Genomic DNA, 20,100 nt, shown 5'->3' with positions numbered 1-20,100 from the left:
GACTGTGAAGAAAGCAGAGCACTCAAGAATTGATGCTTTTGAACTGTGGTGTTGGAGAAGACTCTTGAGAGTCTCTTGGACTGCAAGGAGATCCAACCAGTCCTAAAGGAGATCAGTCCTGGGTGTTCTTTGGAAGGAATGATGCTAAAGCTGAAACTCCAGTACTTTGGCCACCTCATGCGAAGAGCTGATTCATTGGAAAAGACTCTGATGCTGGGAGGGATTGGGGGCAGGAGGAGAAGGGGACGACAGAGGATGAGATGGCTGGATGGCATCACCGATTCAACGCACATGAGTTTGGGTGAACTCCGGGAGTTGGTGATGGACAGGGAGGTCTGGCAAACTTCGATTCATGGGGTTGCAAAGAGTCGGACACAACTGCGTGACTGAACTGAACTGTTTGACACATATAAGGAACAAAAGGCCCATAAATCAAAACGCTAAAAAAAAACAAGATAAAAAATCATAACCCAATGGAAAACATAGACTTCATAAAAGAAGATATCCAAACAACCATAAAAATATGAAAAAGTATTCAACCTCACTGGTCATCAGGGAGATATGAAATAAGATCAAGATACCACTACACATACATCATAATGACTAATTACAAAACCTAACAGAAGGAAGTGTTGGTGAGAATGTGCAACTATGAGAACTCTCAAACACTGCTGATGGGACTATAAACAAGTAACCTGGAAAACAAGCTTTATCTACTTCATTTAGATATATGTACATCCTATGACTCAGTATTTCACTCAAAGGTATACACCCATCAGAAATACTTGTACATATACTCCAAGAGATTTGCACAGCAGTATCAGTGCAGTGTCATTCATAATAGCCCCAAACAAGAAATAATCCAAATGTCTATCAACAGCTGACTAAATACAGTATGGTCATACAATAAACTACAATGAAAATGAATGAACTACACACTTAAAATAAATCTCATAAATAGTGAAATAGGCCAGACAAAATATGTACACAGTGTCTGATTCCACAAAGTTCAAAAAAAGCCAAGACTATGGGATTAAAAATTCATACTTTTGAGAGGGACAGAAGTAGAATTTGAAAAAAGCTATCATAAAGGTTTAGGGTGATATAATGTTTCTATTTATTGTCTGGATACATTGACTTGTGTAATTCATCAGAATGCACCTTTGTGACTTGGGTTTTTTTTCCTACGTATGTTATAATTTAATAAAAATTTATTTTAGAAATATAGTCATACCATGTAAAAAAAAAAGCACTGAGCAGCTAGTTGTTTCCCAAAAATATCTTAAAAACAACGATGTAGTTCGCATACTATTATTTTCATTTTATCCAAGTCTTATTTTTAAATCACAAACTACCCCTCCCTCCCTGCCTCATACTCCCCTGCCTAAGCCTACTCTGTGTGGAACCCCATTACAGATCTGAGCTATCTCAACCTCCATTTGAAGAAGCACAGCCTAGCTAATACTTATAAATATTCTGACTTGCAATATGCCAACAGTTTTATTATATATAATAAAACTATATAAAGGTGACTAAATAGTGTTATTGCAGGGCAATACATTGTTTTAAATTTAAATTTGTTTTTCCTGTGGTTATGTATGGATGTGAGAGTTAGACTGTGAAGAAGGCTGAGCACCGAAGAATCGATGCTTTTGAACTGTGGTGTTGGAGAAGACTCTTGAGAGTCCCTTGGACTGCAAGGAGATCCAACCAGTCCATTCTGAAGGAGATCAGCCCTGGGATTTCTTTGGAAGGAATGATGCTGAAGCTGAAACTCCAGTACTTTGGCCACCTCATGCGAAGAGTTGACTCATTGGAAAAGACTCTGATGCTGGGAGGGATTGGGGGCAGGAGGAGAAGGGGACGGCAGAGGATGAGATGGCTGGATGGCATCACTGACTCAATGGACATGAGTCTGAGTGAACTCCGGGAGTTGGTGATGGACAGGGAGGCCTGGCGTGCTGCGATTCACGGGGTCGCGAAGAGTCGGACACGACTGAGCGACTGAACTGAAATTGTTTTAGTCTCCCCAGTCAAGAGTACAAAAACAAAGAACACCAAAACTAAACCAAAATAACAAGAAACAATTCCAAAAAAAGACATCTTTAAAAAAAAAAACATATATATATACATATATATGTGTGTGTATATATATATATAGCAATTCTTCAAAACCCTAAAAGGTTGTTATTAATATATTAATATTACTGATAGTAGTGGGACCTACAAAAGCTCAACAGCTATGTGGGAGGCACAAGAGGATGCAAAAGAGGACACCTTAGTATTCTATAAGCCACAGAAATGAAAAGAATATGAACTGCTGCTGCTGCTAAGTCACTTCAGTTATGTCCAATTCTGTGCAACCCCATAGACGGTAGCCCCCCAGGCTCCCCCATCCCTGGGATTCTCCAGGCAAGAACACTGGAGTGGGCTGCCATTTCCTTCTCCAATGCGTGAAAGTGAAGTTGCTCAGTCGTGTCCGACTCTTAGTGACCCCATGGACTGCAGTCCACCAGGCTCCTTGGTTCATGGGATTTTCCAGGCAAGAGTACTGGAGTGGGTTGCCATTGCCTTCTCCAGAATATGAACTGATGAATCAGCAAATGGTTTGTAAAATCAGGACAGTCTCAAAGCCTCCAAATCAAAGTATAAAAAAACTGCATGCAAATATGACACTAAACAAATCTATCAATAATGGCCTAAGACCTCAAAGTCCCTGAAATATCCAGCAAACACCCTCTTCCGGAAGGTAAAAAACTTCATACTGAAGGAAAACTTCTGAAACTGAAACCAAATTGAACAGGTCAGAAACACTGAAGTTAAGAGGGAGAGATGATCCAAATAAGGGGAGAAGGGGAAGCTGGGAGGTAGTAACACTCAGGGGGAGCAAATCCCAGGAGAAACAACAACAAAATGTAACATTTAAAACTGAGAACAACACCTCAAAATTCAAGACCTGAAGACCAACAGGGGTAGAGAAAGGCTGAAGCCAGAAATATCATTATGAACCAGACCTAGTTCTAAGAAAGACTGGATGTATACAAAGGTCATATGTGAGTTCTCTGTTTCAAAGAGAAAGTATATAAAGGCCAAGCTGGGAAAATTATCCTGTCCTATCTCCAACTCCCCTTACACCATAAAAACAATCTCTTAATAGCCCAGAAAAACTATCTTATTTAAATGTAGAAAACAAAAAGAATATGAACTCTATAAAAAATTACTATGAAGAAAAAGAAGAGAATAAAACACGGGAAATGACAGAAATATTAAAAAAAAAAAAAAGAGGAATAATATAGGAAGTGGGAAAGGAGATCCAGTGAACTTATAATTGGAAACCTGAAAAAGAAAACTTAAGCAATCAAGCAAAATAATTCAAAATAATTATTCTAGAAAAGCAACTTTTCTCAAATTAAGAGGAATGAATCCAAATAGTAAAAAGGTTTACAGTATATTTGGGGAAACTGACTCAAGAATAACCAACCAAACGTTATTACAGTAAAATTACTGGATTTTAAAGATAAAAAATTCCCTTCAAAAATCAGACGATAGGTTCAAGTCATCAGGATGGCATCAAACTTGCTTTGACAGCAATATTTTACCCTAAATAAGTAAATAAAAACAGAACAACATGTTTAATACTTAGGTAAATGTATTTAATAGCCAAAGGATGTAAAGAAGTCAAACTGGCCTTCAAATATAGACTATAGATGGATAAAATACGAATATGCAAGATATAAGTACAAGTGTTTTTCCATGAATCCTTCCTGAAGAATCTCCTAGGGATGAGCTTCAGAAAACTAAGAAACGTGTGGAGACATTTCAGGTAAGATCTGACTGGAAGCAGAGTACATAAATTTTGTTATGTAGTCTTGTTAGTTTACTTTTAGGCTTTCCTTCCTCCGTTTTTATTATTTGAGTTATCTCTGATTATAAATTCACATACCCAATCTGCCTCTGAAATGCATCATGCAATTTATTTATCCTTTCTGGATTTTTTGAATTACTTTTTATCTGCCAAATGCAGAATTGCTGAGATGATAAGGCTCTTTATGGGATCATAACAGTAACAAACTCCTTTTGAGGAAAAAAATATGTGATCCTACCAGTTAATTTACATAGTTAAAACACATTTGCTAAAGACCCAAAAGTATAAAAGTTCAATGATAGATACCTGGATTTATAGCTTATGGAAAAATAAACAACTAAGAAATACATTAACTGACCTATGGGATAATATAAAATTATTAGTACTAACCTGATAAGCTTTGTTTATTTGACTGGCTGCCCAACTAGCATATTTCATGTTGTCTTTTTTTGTTTTTGCACTTGCTTTTGGATTAGAAGCAATATGACTTGCAGACTAAAAGCAAACAAAAAAACATTAAAAACAATTTTATTCCTTTTATGTAGCCAAGACAATCAAAAGGTTGCAATGGGCTAATAATTAAGAGTTTTTTAAATTGTGTAGTTTTTAATGCAAAGTTGAATAAATTAGTGTTTACAAATGAAAACATATTTTCAAACAGAATAATCCAATGAACTGATAGCTTAAATAACATCTAAAATTATTTTATTAGTTATCTACCACCACTCTGGAAGGTAAAATTTCATTATCACTTAAATACTACAGGATTTTACTGTTATAATTTCTTATTACTGAATTACTTCAGTTTTTCTATTTCAGAATTATAGAATTACTATTAACATAAGGAACCTCAAAAACAATTTAATCCAACTTCCTACATTAACATGTGAAAAACAATGAAGTCCAAAAGGAGTAAACTGACTTAAAGTAAGTTAATAAAAGTCTTAGAAACAAAGAGATCATCACTTCCAACCTATTTCTGTTTTCACTATACCAACAGTTTCCAAACTGTGTTCCATAACCAATTAAACTCACCCTTTCCTTTTTAAAAACTGTATTTAAACAAAGGACTGGTACTTTGGGATCCATGAAAGAATCTGTAAAACCTCATAATCATATTCTAATTTTTAATTGTATGTATTTCTGGTAAGAGAAAGATTTAACTTTTATCTTATGCTTAAATATATCTTATGTCTTAAGAGGATCTGTTCATTGTGGTTTCTTTTAGACCTAGCCTATGCTATAAGCTTTTTCCTCCTGTCTTCTTCTCTGTCACTAAAGGAATTTATATGCCAAAATCTGATTTTTAAACTTTTATGTCTTTAATGTTACCTTTTCGGTATGAATGTAAGCAAATGCAGTAGTTAAGAAAATGTCTCTGGAGTCAACTGCCTGAACTGGAATCCCAGCTCAATCTTTTAGTACCTTGTGTTCAACCTTGGGCAAATTAATCAGAATGCTCTGTGTCTTAATTTCACTTTCCATGAAATGGTAATATTAATAATAATGTACCTTCTCAAATAGTTGATGTGAGAATTTAATAATTTACAATAAAAAACAGAGCTCATAACAGAGCCTGACACATAAAGTACTATGTACTTTTACTATTTAATAATTCATTACCTATTTTTTTAAATTAGCATTTAATGTATTTGGTAAAAATAGACATTGCTACCATATTGTATCTGCAAGCTACTATAACTGGCACTGGTAGCATCCAGAAGTAGTTTTTTTGAAAGTCCTTTTAACTGTTTTATAATTCTATTTTGCCATTTCTTTGCTGAAAATTATTTCATTTATGTTTCTTCCTGCCTTCATTTCTACAATCAATTCTTTTTCACTAGGCTTCAACAAAACATTCATCCAAAAGTCCATGAAAAGACTAAAATAAATTAAAATTTCAAAGAACTGGCCTATTAATGAAGTTTATTTTTATAGTCTTTCTGACTGTAGAAAGAAGCTCATTTTATTTAATTTTGAAGTTCAGTAAATTCTTCCTCTATTTCCCATAGCTATTATTAATTGACTTTTTCTAAGCTCATCATTTGGCATACATAAACATAAGAAATGTTTAATTACATGCCTGCCATAAATAATTTCCAAACTGTTTGTCTATACCATAAAAAAAAGTTTTAATTTGGCACTAGAAATTTTACTTCTAATATATCTTTTATTTAAAAATATATCAAACAATTATAATTTAAGAAAATTAATACAATGTTGGGCATAAACCCAAGAATAACAAAACAAGAAATACATAACACAGCTTTGTATCCGCTACTATTTAATTTTACAAAGGCAGATTTAAATTCTGATAAAAGACAATTTACAATGAAATGTCAAATAGCTAAGCTCTATTAACATTCAAAAATATAACTGCCTTATAACCTGTTGCTCATAATTAACAAGAGGAAAAACATCATATGCTTATCAATTAAATACACACAAAAAAAGGAGAAGTGATAAACTTGGACAGGTAATGGACTTTAAATGACATTTCATAAAATAACATTAAACATGTACCTCAACTCACCATGTAAAGTCCAAACAAAGCTCTCATATTTCTGTTGTTCAGTTTCAATGCCTGTGCAAAATACTTTCTTGAAAGTTCGAGATTTTCAAGTCCACCTTGGGTATATTTAACCTGTTAAAAATTACAGAGTGCTGAAATCTGTTTATTTTACTACTTTGAAATGTAGCATGCTTCATCATACCATAGACATTAGTAACTGAAACAGATATTTCTGTAAACAAATGCAAGCTGTTAAAAGAATTCATCTTAAAGTTGTAGAGCTAATCTAAATTTTAAGTAAAACCTACCTCCCAAAACCATTCTACGAACATCAAGATCACTGAGTAGTTTTTAAAATTAAAAACTGTTGCCAATATAAAAAAGCCAGCCTTGCAAATGCTTTACAACTTTATATTTTCTATTACTATACTAGCATTATAAACCTAGAATTCATACTAACTTGTCCTTTCCTAGTTCCACTGACATTCCTTAACAATGAAGTCCTTTTAACCTTATAGGAGTCAACTGCATTGCTATTCTTAACAGTTAAGTTCCCAAAATAATGACTGTAATATAAATTTCCTAAAATATGGATGTAAAAGTCATAATCATTGTAAATGCCTTAAAAGCCATTAAATGGTGATAAGTGTGACATAATTCGTAATTTGAAAAGAATATACTACACAATTAAAAAAGAATTTCACTATTTTAAATAAGGGCATTTAATTGAAAAATCAGTATTTCCATTACAATATTAACAATGTAAAACTTTTACTTTCACAAATCAATTTTCATAATATGTCTTAAATATTTATATACTTGCTTGACATTAAGGACATATTCTTAGTTCCATAATAATATACAACACCAACAAAAATAAAATCACATACAACTAGGTTTTGGAAACACTTACTTCGGCATACTGCTGACAGTATAAGTGGTTGTAAGGATTAGTCATCATAAGCTCCTCTAAACAAAAGGCTGCTTTAGCATAGCTGAAAAACACCAATTTTAAAAGTCATAAATAGTATGTCAGTTTCACCTTAAAATGATTTTAAAACAATTTTAGTGATATTATCCAAATTAAGTTTTATTAATAAAGTACTTATCTTGAACTTGTAAATACAAATAATATCACTTTTTAAATTTTTTTAATATCACTTTTTTTTTTAATGAAATGGATAAACAGAAGCTTAAATCCTGAAGCAGTCTATGATCAAAAGACATTACATTTTAAAAACTGGGTCACTACAATGACATTCAAACATTACTAACAACATAGTCTTCAAGATCCTGGATCAGTTTATACATAAAATAAGTTTCAGACATCCACTGATAATTTAATATTCAAATAGCTAAAGTATGGTGAGGAAATAAACATTTTATTAGATATTCTCTATTCATTAAAAATCTTTCACAGACATTACCAACCTATTCAAGTCAGTGGTTTTGATATGCACTCTACTACTACTTAATCATGTGGCAGAGAAACAAAATCTTTACTAAAACACCTAAAGAAAAAATTGCCACAAAGAGCTCTGGAAAAATAGCTTTATCCTGGTGCTGCTGCTGCTGCTAAGTCGCTTCAGTCGTGTCTGACTCTGTGCGACCCCATAGATGGCAGCCCTCCAGGCTCCCCTGTCCCTGGGATTCTGCAGGCAAGAACACTGGAGTGGGTTGCTTTATCCTACATGACTATAATTTACCCTTTAATGTATTTTATATGTTTAGGTCATGTAAATATCCTTATTATTTAAAGGAAATTCTAAAGAACACAGGTATTATAAGATTTAGTCCCAGTGAGGAAGTGATGACATTGTAACAGATAAAAGGATACTAAAATTAATTTTGACATTTGTCAATATAAAAAGGTACCTATTTTACACTAATGTCTGATATACTCACTTTTCAAAATATGTAGGCTGTTTTTTCACATGTGCAAAACTAATAATAGCTAACTGTTTTTATGTGTTTATTATGTATCATGTACTTCTCTGGCTGTTACAAATATTAACTCATTTAATTCCACCAATACCTTAGGAAATAAGCAGAAAACCTATACTCTCAACTACTAAGCATACTGCCTATATGCACTACACACTACAATGAAAAATTGTGGTGGTAATGGTAGTTAAGAATATGTCAATGGTAACATAAAAAGGGATATAGCAATCAAACCCAAAGGGATAAAGGAACCAAAAACACCCTCCCCAAATGATCTCCCCAAATAATAGCATTTTAGATTTATTAAAGATCTTATTCAAAGATAATTCTCATGAAAGATCACATTGCTATTTAACCCTTTTCATTTTTATGCCCCAAATCTAGTATTAGTTCTTAATGTATGATAGCTATACAATCACTGAACAAACAACTGAATAAACGTCTAGAACAAAAGTATTGTGACTATCAATCTGATATTTATTCATCACTGTATAGAAGAGGAAGTCTACCTTAAACACTCAAGTTCATCAAAAAGATAATTCCCTTCTAAATGTGTTCCTTTAACTAGGGTACACCAAAAATTCATATTAATGCTAAGAACAAATGTTCTCAGAGACTTAAATGGTTGAGCAAAATTGTGACTCTTGATTCTTACATAGCATTAAGTAACATAAAATGGGTATACAGGAGTTTTTAATTAAAAAGTAATGCCAATATATTTTTGTTAAAAATTATTTAGTATTAACATCACATACAAGGAGGGGATACCTTACCCCAGTTTTACAAAATGTAAAATCAAATAAATTTTGCAGATAAAGTATAGAATGAAATAAACTTAGAGCTGGAAAGAGCAAGAAATGGCCTAATCCAGTTTTTCTCAGGCAGCAGTGCCCAAGAGTACTGAGCCATAAGAAAGTGATTTAAGTGATGACTATTTTCAAAATTCTCCCAAGGATGGTATGTATCATCCAGATGGTATTGACCATCCCAAATACTTATATTAATTTATTATATACAACAATTCAATGAAATTAAGATTTAGAGAAGTAAAATAATGAGAATCCATTTAAAATAGAATAACCACTGTTATTACTACATTAGAGTCAGTAACTAAAGTGTTTGTGAAGTTCTTCTGTTCCACACAAAAGCATATGTATAGGCTACAGTATTTGCTCCTAGACTGCTTTATCAGTATTATGATTTTTTCCTTACAAGATCTTGATGATTCCCTTTGTTATAGAATCTTACAGTAAAGCTAGAGCTACAATAATGACATTCATAATTAACTTTTAAAAACTGCTCCTTGCTGATAGCCAGTTTTAACAACAAATCACATTAAAAAAAAATTCAGTATCTTTGTTCAAAATACACAATTATGTTTATAATGTACTGTTGGGATTAAGGCAAAAATTATAACTAATTTTTTATATTTAGAAAAGTGTCTCAATATGATCAACCAGTGTGATATATACCAGTGGAATAACTGTATCTAGAATTTATAAATCAGAAGCAAATTTAAATAAAAGCAACTTAAAGATATTAAAAATGTATGTGGCAGAAATTTATATCCCCTTTTCTCTATAAAAACACTGAACAGACTGAGATTAACATCCTACTGTGGAAATCTTTTTTGAGTAAAAAAGTCTAGATCTAGATTAGCAATCTGCCTGTGATTTACTATAACTATTAATATGCAGAAAAGAATGTCAAAATGTTAAATGTATCAAGCAATTCCTAATTTGCTACATTTTTGCCACTGTGTGCATAAAACTGTGGTAAACTGATATCTGACAATAACTTACCACTTCTACCAAAAACATCCTACCTACCACAATGACTTGCTGAAACAAATTAAATGAATTAAGTGAACATTCTAATTTTCAAATAGCTTCAAAACATATTAACATATTTATTTTCACTCACCCTAAATCTAAAATTTTCCTTCTAAATGTTCAACTGGAAAAAATAAACAATCATTTTGTAAGTAACTAGCTTCAAGATCAAAAGGAGCTTTGTAACACAAGACAAAAGGATATGCAGAACATAATTATCATTTCCCATAAAAAGAAATTACTTTTCAGATGTTGTTCTGTCTTTGTATCTCTTGACTTCTGGTGATTCTTCCAAGATTCTATCCAACAATATCTCAATAAACTCTTTAGAGACCCAAAACAAAGCAAAACTGAATGTGGCTATTATAAGATGAAGCAAATAATAAATTTAGTGATAGGTTAAAAATACAGTATAACCTATTTAAGAACTATCAAAATATTTCAAATACATCCAAAAAAGTAAAACTGATAAAGAAGTAGAAAAAAAAAGAGAATATATTTATATGGTTCTTAGAGGATAGAAAACCTGAAAGCAATATAAATTGATATATCTAGCCATCTAAAAATATAAAGTTTCTATAAGTTAAAAAAATTAGTATTAGCTCATATCATTTATATAAAGAGCTCCTAAAAAAAGTGTAACCAATTTTCAGCTATTAAAATCTGCAAAGATTAAAAAGAACAACAGTACCCACTGTTGTTATGGGGACACTCTAATAACTCTGCTGTGAGAGTAAATTAATACTACCTTTCTAGTGAACACCTAGGAACAATTTATCAAAATCACTAAAAAATGCATATATCATTTAATCAAGTAATTCTACTTTGAGGAATTTAGCCCAAGGAAACAACTAAAAATAAAGACAACCATTACATGTATGTATAACTGAATCACTATGCTATATAGCTGAAACTAACACTGTAAATCAACTACACTTCAATTAAAAACAAAACAATGCTGAGTTTCCAATTTATGAATTTGGTATTATTTATGTGCTCTTTAATTTTTTTAATTAATGTTTTGTAGTTTTCAGCACACAATTTACATTAAAAAAATATATATGTTTCAAAGTGTTTTATGCTATTATGAATGCTTTCTTTTAATTTAAAACTACAACTGTTTGTTGCCAGTATTTACAAATATGATTTTTATATAAGTGATATCTTATCTGCAGGTTTACTATACTCATTAGTTCTAGTGACTTTTTTGTAGACTCTGTAGAATTTTCTAAATTGGCAATCATGTAATCTATAAATAACATTTTACTTCTTAAAAACAAATAGAATAAAATGAAGATAGTACAGCATTACTATATTTTACTAGGAAATTAGGAATACCAGGGTTAATTAATAAGATGGAATAATATTAAAATCACATTGTAGAATATTTTCTCTGATAAGGAATTTTTGATAATATATAACTAAGTGAAAATTGTAAGCTACAAAAGATAATTGTTTCTATTTCAAGGGATATTGAAGGGAAAATATCAAATATAAACTGTAGTTAATTTAGGATGATGCAATTACACATGATTTTTGTCTTTGTCTTTATTCTTTATTGGGTTTTCCAAATTTTCTGTATTAGGTACTTCTTTAAAGAAAAAATTTCCTTGATGCTTTGAAATTTCTGTAAATGGTTTTAATCACAAAATCTTCAAAAGGCACAAAAATATAAATAACTACCATCTGCTTTAGGAACAGATTAAAACCACTGTTAATTTTTTTTTTTACTGCACTCCAAAAATTCAGTTCATGTTATTTAAATGGTTATATATCACCACTGACTCAATGGACATGAATTTGAGCAAACTCTGGGAAATAGTGGAAGACAGAGGAGCCTGGCATGATGCAGTCCATGGGGTCTCAAAAGAGTCAGACGTGACTTACCAACTGAACTTATCAACAATATAAATGTTGACTTTAAAACAATGAAAAGTAGAAACATGACCATTTAACCAAATACACTACCACTCTTATATATATAAGAGAAATCTAAGTACATTTACATGAATGATCATATAAACATCCCCATATGTATACTTAACATGATTCAGGAAATAACTTCCTATTAAAAAACAAAGAACATCTGATAGCTAGCATGTATAACAGAACTGAAAAATGGTTCCCAGAATACAGTACACATTCATTAAATGACAGCTATTACTTTTATTTTGGCTCCCACTTTTATTAGAATTATACATATAACTACCTTAACTCTTCCTTTTACATACACATATAGCCCTGAACAAAGGCAACAGACAAGTGTCTTCATTTGATTTTATTTCCTGTGTCAGCTATTTTGTACTATGAGAATGAGGTTAAGTATTCTAAGTATTCATGCACAATAAGAATATGCGCATGAGAATCTGATTCTATTCTCTCAAAAGGGATGAAAGAAACAATCTGATATACTTCAGACTCAGAACTAAGGGGGGAAAAAAAAAAACCTGCCTCCAGATAGAGGTTAGCATTAATGCTGTGATATTAGAAAACTTGCACTAAGACTGGGCTAATCCTCTCACACTGGGATTTCCTCCTGTCACTGCAGCAATAAAAAAAAAGCTAACAAAAACATTAAATATCCAATAAGCAAGTTCCTACAACATTCAACATTCTTGATTATTCTTGGTTTTTTACCCAGGCAACAGAACGCTTCTACTTTGGAAGAGTTGATTCTCTTCATGCTAAGGCTAATAAATGCATACAATTGACAGAATTTTTAAACAGCAGGGAGTATAATACTCTTTGTATATAAGAACAATTTAAATTCTAAAAATTCACAATTTTCATTCACTATAAATAACCTTAGCTCAGCAAATACATGCCTTTCTAATTTCAAAGAATGCCATCTGGATTTAAAAGAAAACTTACTTCCCAAATAAAAATAATTTAGCAAAACACAACGACCTACTTAAAACAATTCACATATTATAACCAACAAACTGTCAATTTGTTTTTTTATTTATTTTGTTAATTTGACACAATTCACATCTTCTCACCGATCCTTCAGAAACTACTATAACTCCTGAACTTACACAGTGATGAAAATTGCATTTCCTAGCAAAATTTTATGTGTTTAATGACTTACTCATGTTCATTGATATAAAGTTCTGCAAGTTCATGCCAGGCTTCTTGGTCTCCAACAAATCTGGTGAGAGTAAAGGGAAAAAAAAATAAATGTGTAGATATTCGGTAAATGAACAGCATGGAAGCAAAAAGGAAATCAAATGCAAATTCCATTTTAATTAAAAAAGATTTATCAGAATAACAAAACACAATCCTCTTGTAAGACACTCACTGTTCCAGATACTCATTCAGTTCCCGAATGGCCTCCACATTTTTCCCCTGGGCTTTTCGAATGGCAATCTTACGCTTTCTTGCAGCCTGTGGGTTGACATTAATAAAGGATTAGGCCTTCATGATTCCCTGGGTTTTTGTAAAGAAGGTAATTTGACTGTGCAAATTATTATCTCAATGCCAATGAAATTCCATTGTAGAACTACTGCTTAGTGGGAGTTTATAAACATACCCCATGACATCCCACTGGTGAGTTCAAACATTCCTCTAACAATCACATGTGCTTTACTTTTGATGTATACAATATATGCATCATTTCATTCAAATAAATAACCTTCCAGATTCTGATAATTACAAGCCAGCAGGGAATCTTAATCTTTATCCAGCCTAAAGTCCTTTACTCTGTCTCATTCATAAGATCTGTATCTTAAGAGATAGAGGGATAGTGGAGATTAGAAAATAATCTTACTGTGGCCACTTGAATGTCATTATACAAATATGGCCTCTAATAACTTTTTTCACAATTTTAAGAGAAAAATCTAGCTAAAAGTCTTTCAAAAAATAAAATGGGTTCTGAAAGAAATATTTTTTATAATACACCAAACATTTAAAACTTGCACCTTAAAGCTTTTCAAATATAAATAGAAAAATAAATGCCATTTATTTACACATTAATCAAACACATAATGAACATCTGTTGTTTGCCAGGTACTGTGCTAGACAGTGAAAATAAGAATTAAAAAAGGAACAGATAATTCCTTTTGGGAGTTAAGTCTGATAACAGAAAGATACATCAAATAAAAAGACAATGATAGAGGTACCTAGGATGTTGTGACAACATAGAAGAGATCCTAATATAGCCTGAGGGGAAGAGGTGGAAAGACACCAAAGAGGGTTCCAGATGTGATACCTGAACTGAAATACAAAATGCAAGTAGACATAAAGAAAGCAGAAGAGAAAACTATATGGAGGGAGGACATTGAATATTAGGAAGAACTCAGGAGCAAAGGCAGCATTGTGTATAATCAAGACTTTATGTTTGGGGCCACAGTGAACAATCAGAGACTGGAGGGTACTGTGTGAATTATTAAATTTACATCCCCTTTATCTCTGTTTAATGCAGAAGGCTAAAGAATAAAACACACTATAATTAGGGCTAAATTAGGCTTATTAATTATGAACATGACTGTCATTCTTTTAAATAACACACACTCCACAAGATACAGACAAGGAAAGTAAAATGAATGAAGCCTCCTTAGATCAAAAGAGCTATCTGTCCTGGGGTGGAAAGGTGGACTTTCTGAAAAACTGAAAGTAAAAAAACATCAGATAAAATTAATAAGAGACTTCCAATAAATAAAACCAAGAGCCATATTTATAATAATAGTGATAATAATATTTTGGTAATTAAAAAAACACATCTGTTAAAAATATATATCCTTGATTACACAGCTCATATTGAAGGCCTACCACAATGCCTGCCGCACAGTAAGCAATATTTTTTTAAATAATTTTACTATTTACAACAATGAAAGGACCATAATAAATACACTCAATTCATAAAGAATACAGAAGGAAAGTAAAAGTGAAGCTCTAAAAGTAACTTGCCCCAGTCCTTGGATCTTTGCCAGTTAAAATGATTTTGAACAGATGCAGTGAAACCTGTTGAAAATACTGCATTCAAATTCCGTAAATAAGAGACAAAAAGTCAAACTACAAACATGAATAGGAACCAGTACTTCTATAGTCATAGTAAGAGATGTGGTATGAACTCTGTAATGGATACCATTATTCACAAATGAGTTTCATTTTTTAAAAAATACATCTAATACTAACTTTTTCTCAGTGATTTGACAACAGAATCATGTCTCTCCTGTTGAACACACACCAAAGTTTTAGGACAGCAGCATTTTGTCGAATACTGTTTACAAAGCATTACTAGTGTTTCATAGATAATTAATATTTTTAAATGCCTTTAAAACAAAATAAAAAACCCTTTCATAAACGGAAAACAGAGGTTTAAACAACCTAAATGCATCAAGAGAGGAAAGATGAGAAGTAGGGATCTCAAATTTCTCATTACCATTCTAGATTCATTGATTAGAGTTCCTGAAAAAAACTGAGATATTACAAATTAATTTGTTACTATTATTTTGAACAGATATTGGTAGTAGGTGGAATACTACAATTTTAAAATAATGTAAGACAAATAAAATTGGTATTAACTTTTTAATAGTCTATTTTAAAAACTAAAGAGTTTTCCACCTTATAAACACCTCAGTGAAGTACAAGCAAAGACTTAAAATATAAGGTTTTATTAATCAATTTGGGAAACATGCTCCCAAATCTCTACTATATAAGCAATATATTGCTAAACCACTCTAAACCTAAGATACAGTATTCTATCTCCTAGTATTCTAAGGTTAAAAGCAAACTTTTAAGTAGTAACTATTCAACTATGTAAAATCAGTCTTCTTAAATGAAACTACACATGACAGTTTAAAGAAAAACCTACATGGCAATCAGCATCATACAGGCAACAATATATCATTAATTCACACACAATAGTCCTTCTACAGAAAAATAATATAACATTTTGGAAAACAAAAAACTTCACTTATCAAGATCATTTAAAAAGACTACTAAGCAGGGATTTCACTTCCAGCCAAGATGGAGTAACAGGGAGCAGTTTTATCCTCTTGCCTGAAAATGCCAACTGTAACTATATATAAATATATATGTAACAACTATTTTTAAGGCAGAGGACAAAAGGCAAAAAAAAAGAGAGAGAGATTCCTGACAGGCAGAAACGAACAAGGTGAGCCTTATTTTTATTGCCCTGGTTCAACTGCTTTGAGAGTTTCAAGGGTGCTGTGCAAGAAAAGAAAACCAGGTTGAGCCCAGACGAATCCATGAGTTCAGAAAGCACTCAAGAGTCCAAGAAGATCAACACGCTAGAGTTCATGGGGCAGAGTACAAGAAAAGAAAGAAAAATATATAAGACTCTAAAGAGATTTCCTTTGAATCTCAAGGGTTCCCCTTAAGTACTCAGTACTTATGTACTGATGGGCGCATGTTTACGAGAATACTGATCCCCTGGAGTAGTGATTAGTACTGATCAGTACTGATCAGTGCATGTGTACGAGGAAACGTCAAATGCCAAGAAAATATCTAAGAGAAACATTTAGTGGGAAAAGTGCCCCAGAGCTCACACAAGGCTGGGAACAGTGTCTTTCTACCAGCCAGACTGGAAAATGCCATGATTCCTGCTGCTGCTGCTGCTGTCACTTCAGTCGTGTCCGACTCTGTGTGACCCCACAGACGTCAGCCCATCAGGCTCTCCTGCCCCTGGGATTCTCCAGGCAAGAACACTGGAGTGGGTTGCCATTTCCTTCTCCAATGCATGAAAGTGAAAAAGTGAAAGTGAAGTCGCTCAGTCGTGTCCGACTCTTAGCGACCCCATGGACTGCAGCCTACCAGGCTCCTCCATCCATGGGATTTTCCAGGCAAGAGTACTGGAGTGGGGTGCCATTGCCTTCTCCGCCATGATTCCTAGGACAGTGGATAGAGTACTAAGATAGACCTATTGGGGAATAATTAGTCCCAGGATAAACAATGTTCTGGGCCTGTCTCACAAAGACCCAAAAGGATAAAATTGTTTGTAATTTAATTATGTACTACAAGAAACAATATTTACATATATTCATATATATATGAATATAAAAATCAGAAGGGGCAAAGAAAACTTTAGACGATGATTCTGTTCACTATCTTAATTGTGGTGATGGTTTCACAGGTGTATATAATTGTCAAAATTTATTAAATTATACACTTTAAATATGTGCAGTCTACTCTACATAAATTATATGCCAAAATAGTTTAAACAATAGCATTAGACTAAACACTGAGTCTTAAGTGCTTATCAATTTCCATTTATATTTCTTTCTCACATCTTATGAAATATGCCAATGTTTTGAATTCTTCTGAATTTCTTCTTTAGATTGATCTTTAAGTCAAAAATGAAAAGTGCTCCACATTTTACAAGATATTTTAATAATGGAGCCAGGATTTCTATTATAAAATATGAAACGCCAAAAAGTTCTTATGATCATAAATTTGTTACATACCTCTGTACCATTATCTACTATGCTGCTGCTGCTAAGTCTCTTCAGTCGTGTCCGACTCTGTGTGACCCCATGGACGGCAGCCCACCAGGCTCCCCCATCCCTGGGATTCTCCAGGAAAGAACACTGGAGTGGGTTGCCATTTCCTTCTCCAATGCATGAAAGTGAAAAGTGAAAGTGAAGTCGCTCAGTCGTGTCCGACTCTTCGCGACCCCATGTACTGAAGCCTACCAGGCTCCTCCGCCCATGGGATTTTCCAGGCAAGAGTACTGGACTGGGGTGCCATTGCCTTCTCCAATTATCTACTATAGTTAGCTATCAATTTTTTCCTGAAAGACATGTTACATCTTCAAAAAAAAAAAAAAATAGGCCACACAGGACGAGAACCTAGAAAAGGATTAAAGGACTAAGGTCTACCAGTAAGTACAATGCAGAGCAACCCCTTCCCCAGATGCTGAGACCCAGAAAGACCACTGGCCAACAGAGGGAAAGGAGAATTCCAGGTTCTTTTGCTTCCAAGGCTTATGCCATGACCCTGGGAAATATGGCCTTCTAAAAGCATCTTCAAGCTTGGCACAGAGGCAATTATATCTAATTCCAAAATAAGGGGCATGGCATAAGCCTTAGAGGCAGTGGTCTTTCTGGATCTCAACATCTGGGGTAGAGGGAGTTCTAGTTTGTACTTTACCAGTAAGCCACCTTAGATCCCCATAATCTCTAGCCTAAGACAGAACCGTCACCAAATTACATAATTCATCTCTTTTAACCCCTTTCAAACCATCTCCCACATTACTGGCAGTTATCTTTAAAACAAAAAATCTGGTGGTACTTTGCCAATCAAATTTGACTTACTCCCCATTTTCTAAGAATTAAAATTCTGTTATACTCAATATCATGTAATAACCTATAAAGGAATAATCTACAAAAAAACTCAACTTACTATTCTGATACCTGAAACAAAAAGAACATTGCAAATCAACCACAATTAAAACAAGAAGAAATCAAAAAGAGAAATAAAAACTTAATTGATAATGCAGAAAAAAAAATTCTGAAGTGTAACACCAGGTTGTTCACAAATGTTGAACTTCTTGTACTGCCAATCACTCAGGACAATGAGCCAACTAAAAGGTATAAAATATTGCCCCTTAAAGCCCTAGTCTTCCTCAGTGGTGAATCAGTGGTGAAGAAGGGGTAGGTTAAACTTATGCAGAGTGCTAGAACCATGCTGTCTTCAATAAGACTAGAAATGAAATTTCATGAAATAACTGCATTAAAGAAGGCAGTTCAAAAAGAGAAATAAAAATGGCCTTTTAAGCATATTAAAAGATACTCAGAATCTCTCATATGCAAATTATATATTTAACTAATTACACTGAAAGTGAAAGTGAAGACGCTCAGTCGTGTCCGATTCTTTGCGACCCCACAGACTGTAGCCCACCAGGCTCCCCAGTCCATGGAATTTTCCAGGCAAGAGTACTGAAGTGGGTTGTCATTTCCTTCTCCAGGGGATCTTCCCAACCCAGGGATCGAACCCGGGTCTCCCGCACTGCAGGTAGACACTTTACCGTCTGAGCCACCATTGGCAAAAATTAAAAATGAAAAAAGGTGATAATACACCATGTGGGAGGATACTGGGAAAGAAGCACTCTCATATACCATGTAAGTGAGTATAGATAACTAAAAAGCTTTTGTGGAGGGAAATTAGGCAGTATCTGTTAACTTTTAAGATACATGGACCTCCTGACTCAGATTTCACTTCTAGGAATCTATTCTACAAATGACACGCACTTCAACACTGCTTCTGGGAGGAATGCATCAGATACCAAAGGGACTTAATTAGTTCAAGAAAGTTTTTCATCAAAATAAGGATTATACATCCTTATACTACAATGCTATGCAGCAACTTAAAGGATGAGATAAAGGATGTGCTAACATAGATGACTTAGGTAGAGTTTGGGGCTTCCCAGGGAGCTCAAGGATAAAGAATCCACCTACCAATGCAGGAGACCCAAGAGACACAGTTTAGCAGGGGTGGGAGGGAGGGAAGGGAAGGATTAAAAAAAGAAGAAGAAGAAGAAGAGACACAGGTTCAATCCTGGGTTGGGAAGATCCCCTGGAAAAGCAAAGGGCAACCCACTCTAATATTCTTGCCTGAAAAATGCTATGGACAGAGGAGTTGGACACAACTGAACACTTTTACGTAAAAGGTAGAGTATGTCACCATCTGCATTTCCAACCATTCTCACTATTAAAAGGGACACACACACATACACACACATGCATACAGACCTATTTGTGTGTGCATGAGAAAAAATTTCTGGAAAAATTCTTAAGAAACATTTGCCTAAGTGAAGGAGGGCATGAGATCTGGGATCGGAGGACTTATTTTTCAACATATATGCTAGTATTGTTTGTAATTTTTAATATGCATACATATTACTTTTTTCAAAAGAGCGTTTCACAATTTTAAAAAAATAGATGAGATGACCCATTTTAGCAACCTCCCTGAATCTGAAACTTCCACTT

The 20,100-nt window shown here is 33.4% G+C and overlaps 1 protein-coding gene across 1 annotated transcript in view; it reads right to left on the bottom strand.

Moving 5' to 3' along the window:
* Positions 1-20,100, bottom strand: part of EMC2 (ER membrane protein complex subunit 2) — a 52,077-nt gene that overhangs the window by 8,252 nt on the left and 23,725 nt on the right. The window contains exons 6-10 of the mRNA XM_086336315.1: positions 13,452-13,537; positions 13,242-13,301; positions 7,291-7,372; positions 6,399-6,509; positions 4,256-4,360 (exon numbers count right to left, since the gene is read on the bottom strand). Of these exons, the coding sequence (XP_086192441.1) occupies positions 4,256-4,360; positions 6,399-6,509; positions 7,291-7,372; positions 13,242-13,301; positions 13,452-13,537 (444 nt within the window). The remainder of the gene's footprint in view (positions 1-4,255; positions 4,361-6,398; positions 6,510-7,290; positions 7,373-13,241; positions 13,302-13,451; positions 13,538-20,100) is intronic.

This window comes from Bos grunniens, chromosome 14, assembly GCF_055505025.1.
Source record: "Bos grunniens cultivar Pamir isolate PY7600 chromosome 14, Bosgru_T2T1.0, whole genome shotgun sequence".
Classification (NCBI taxonomy): Eukaryota; Metazoa; Chordata; class Mammalia; order Artiodactyla; family Bovidae; genus Bos; species Bos grunniens.
This window is presented reverse-complemented; position numbering and strand designations above follow the sequence as displayed.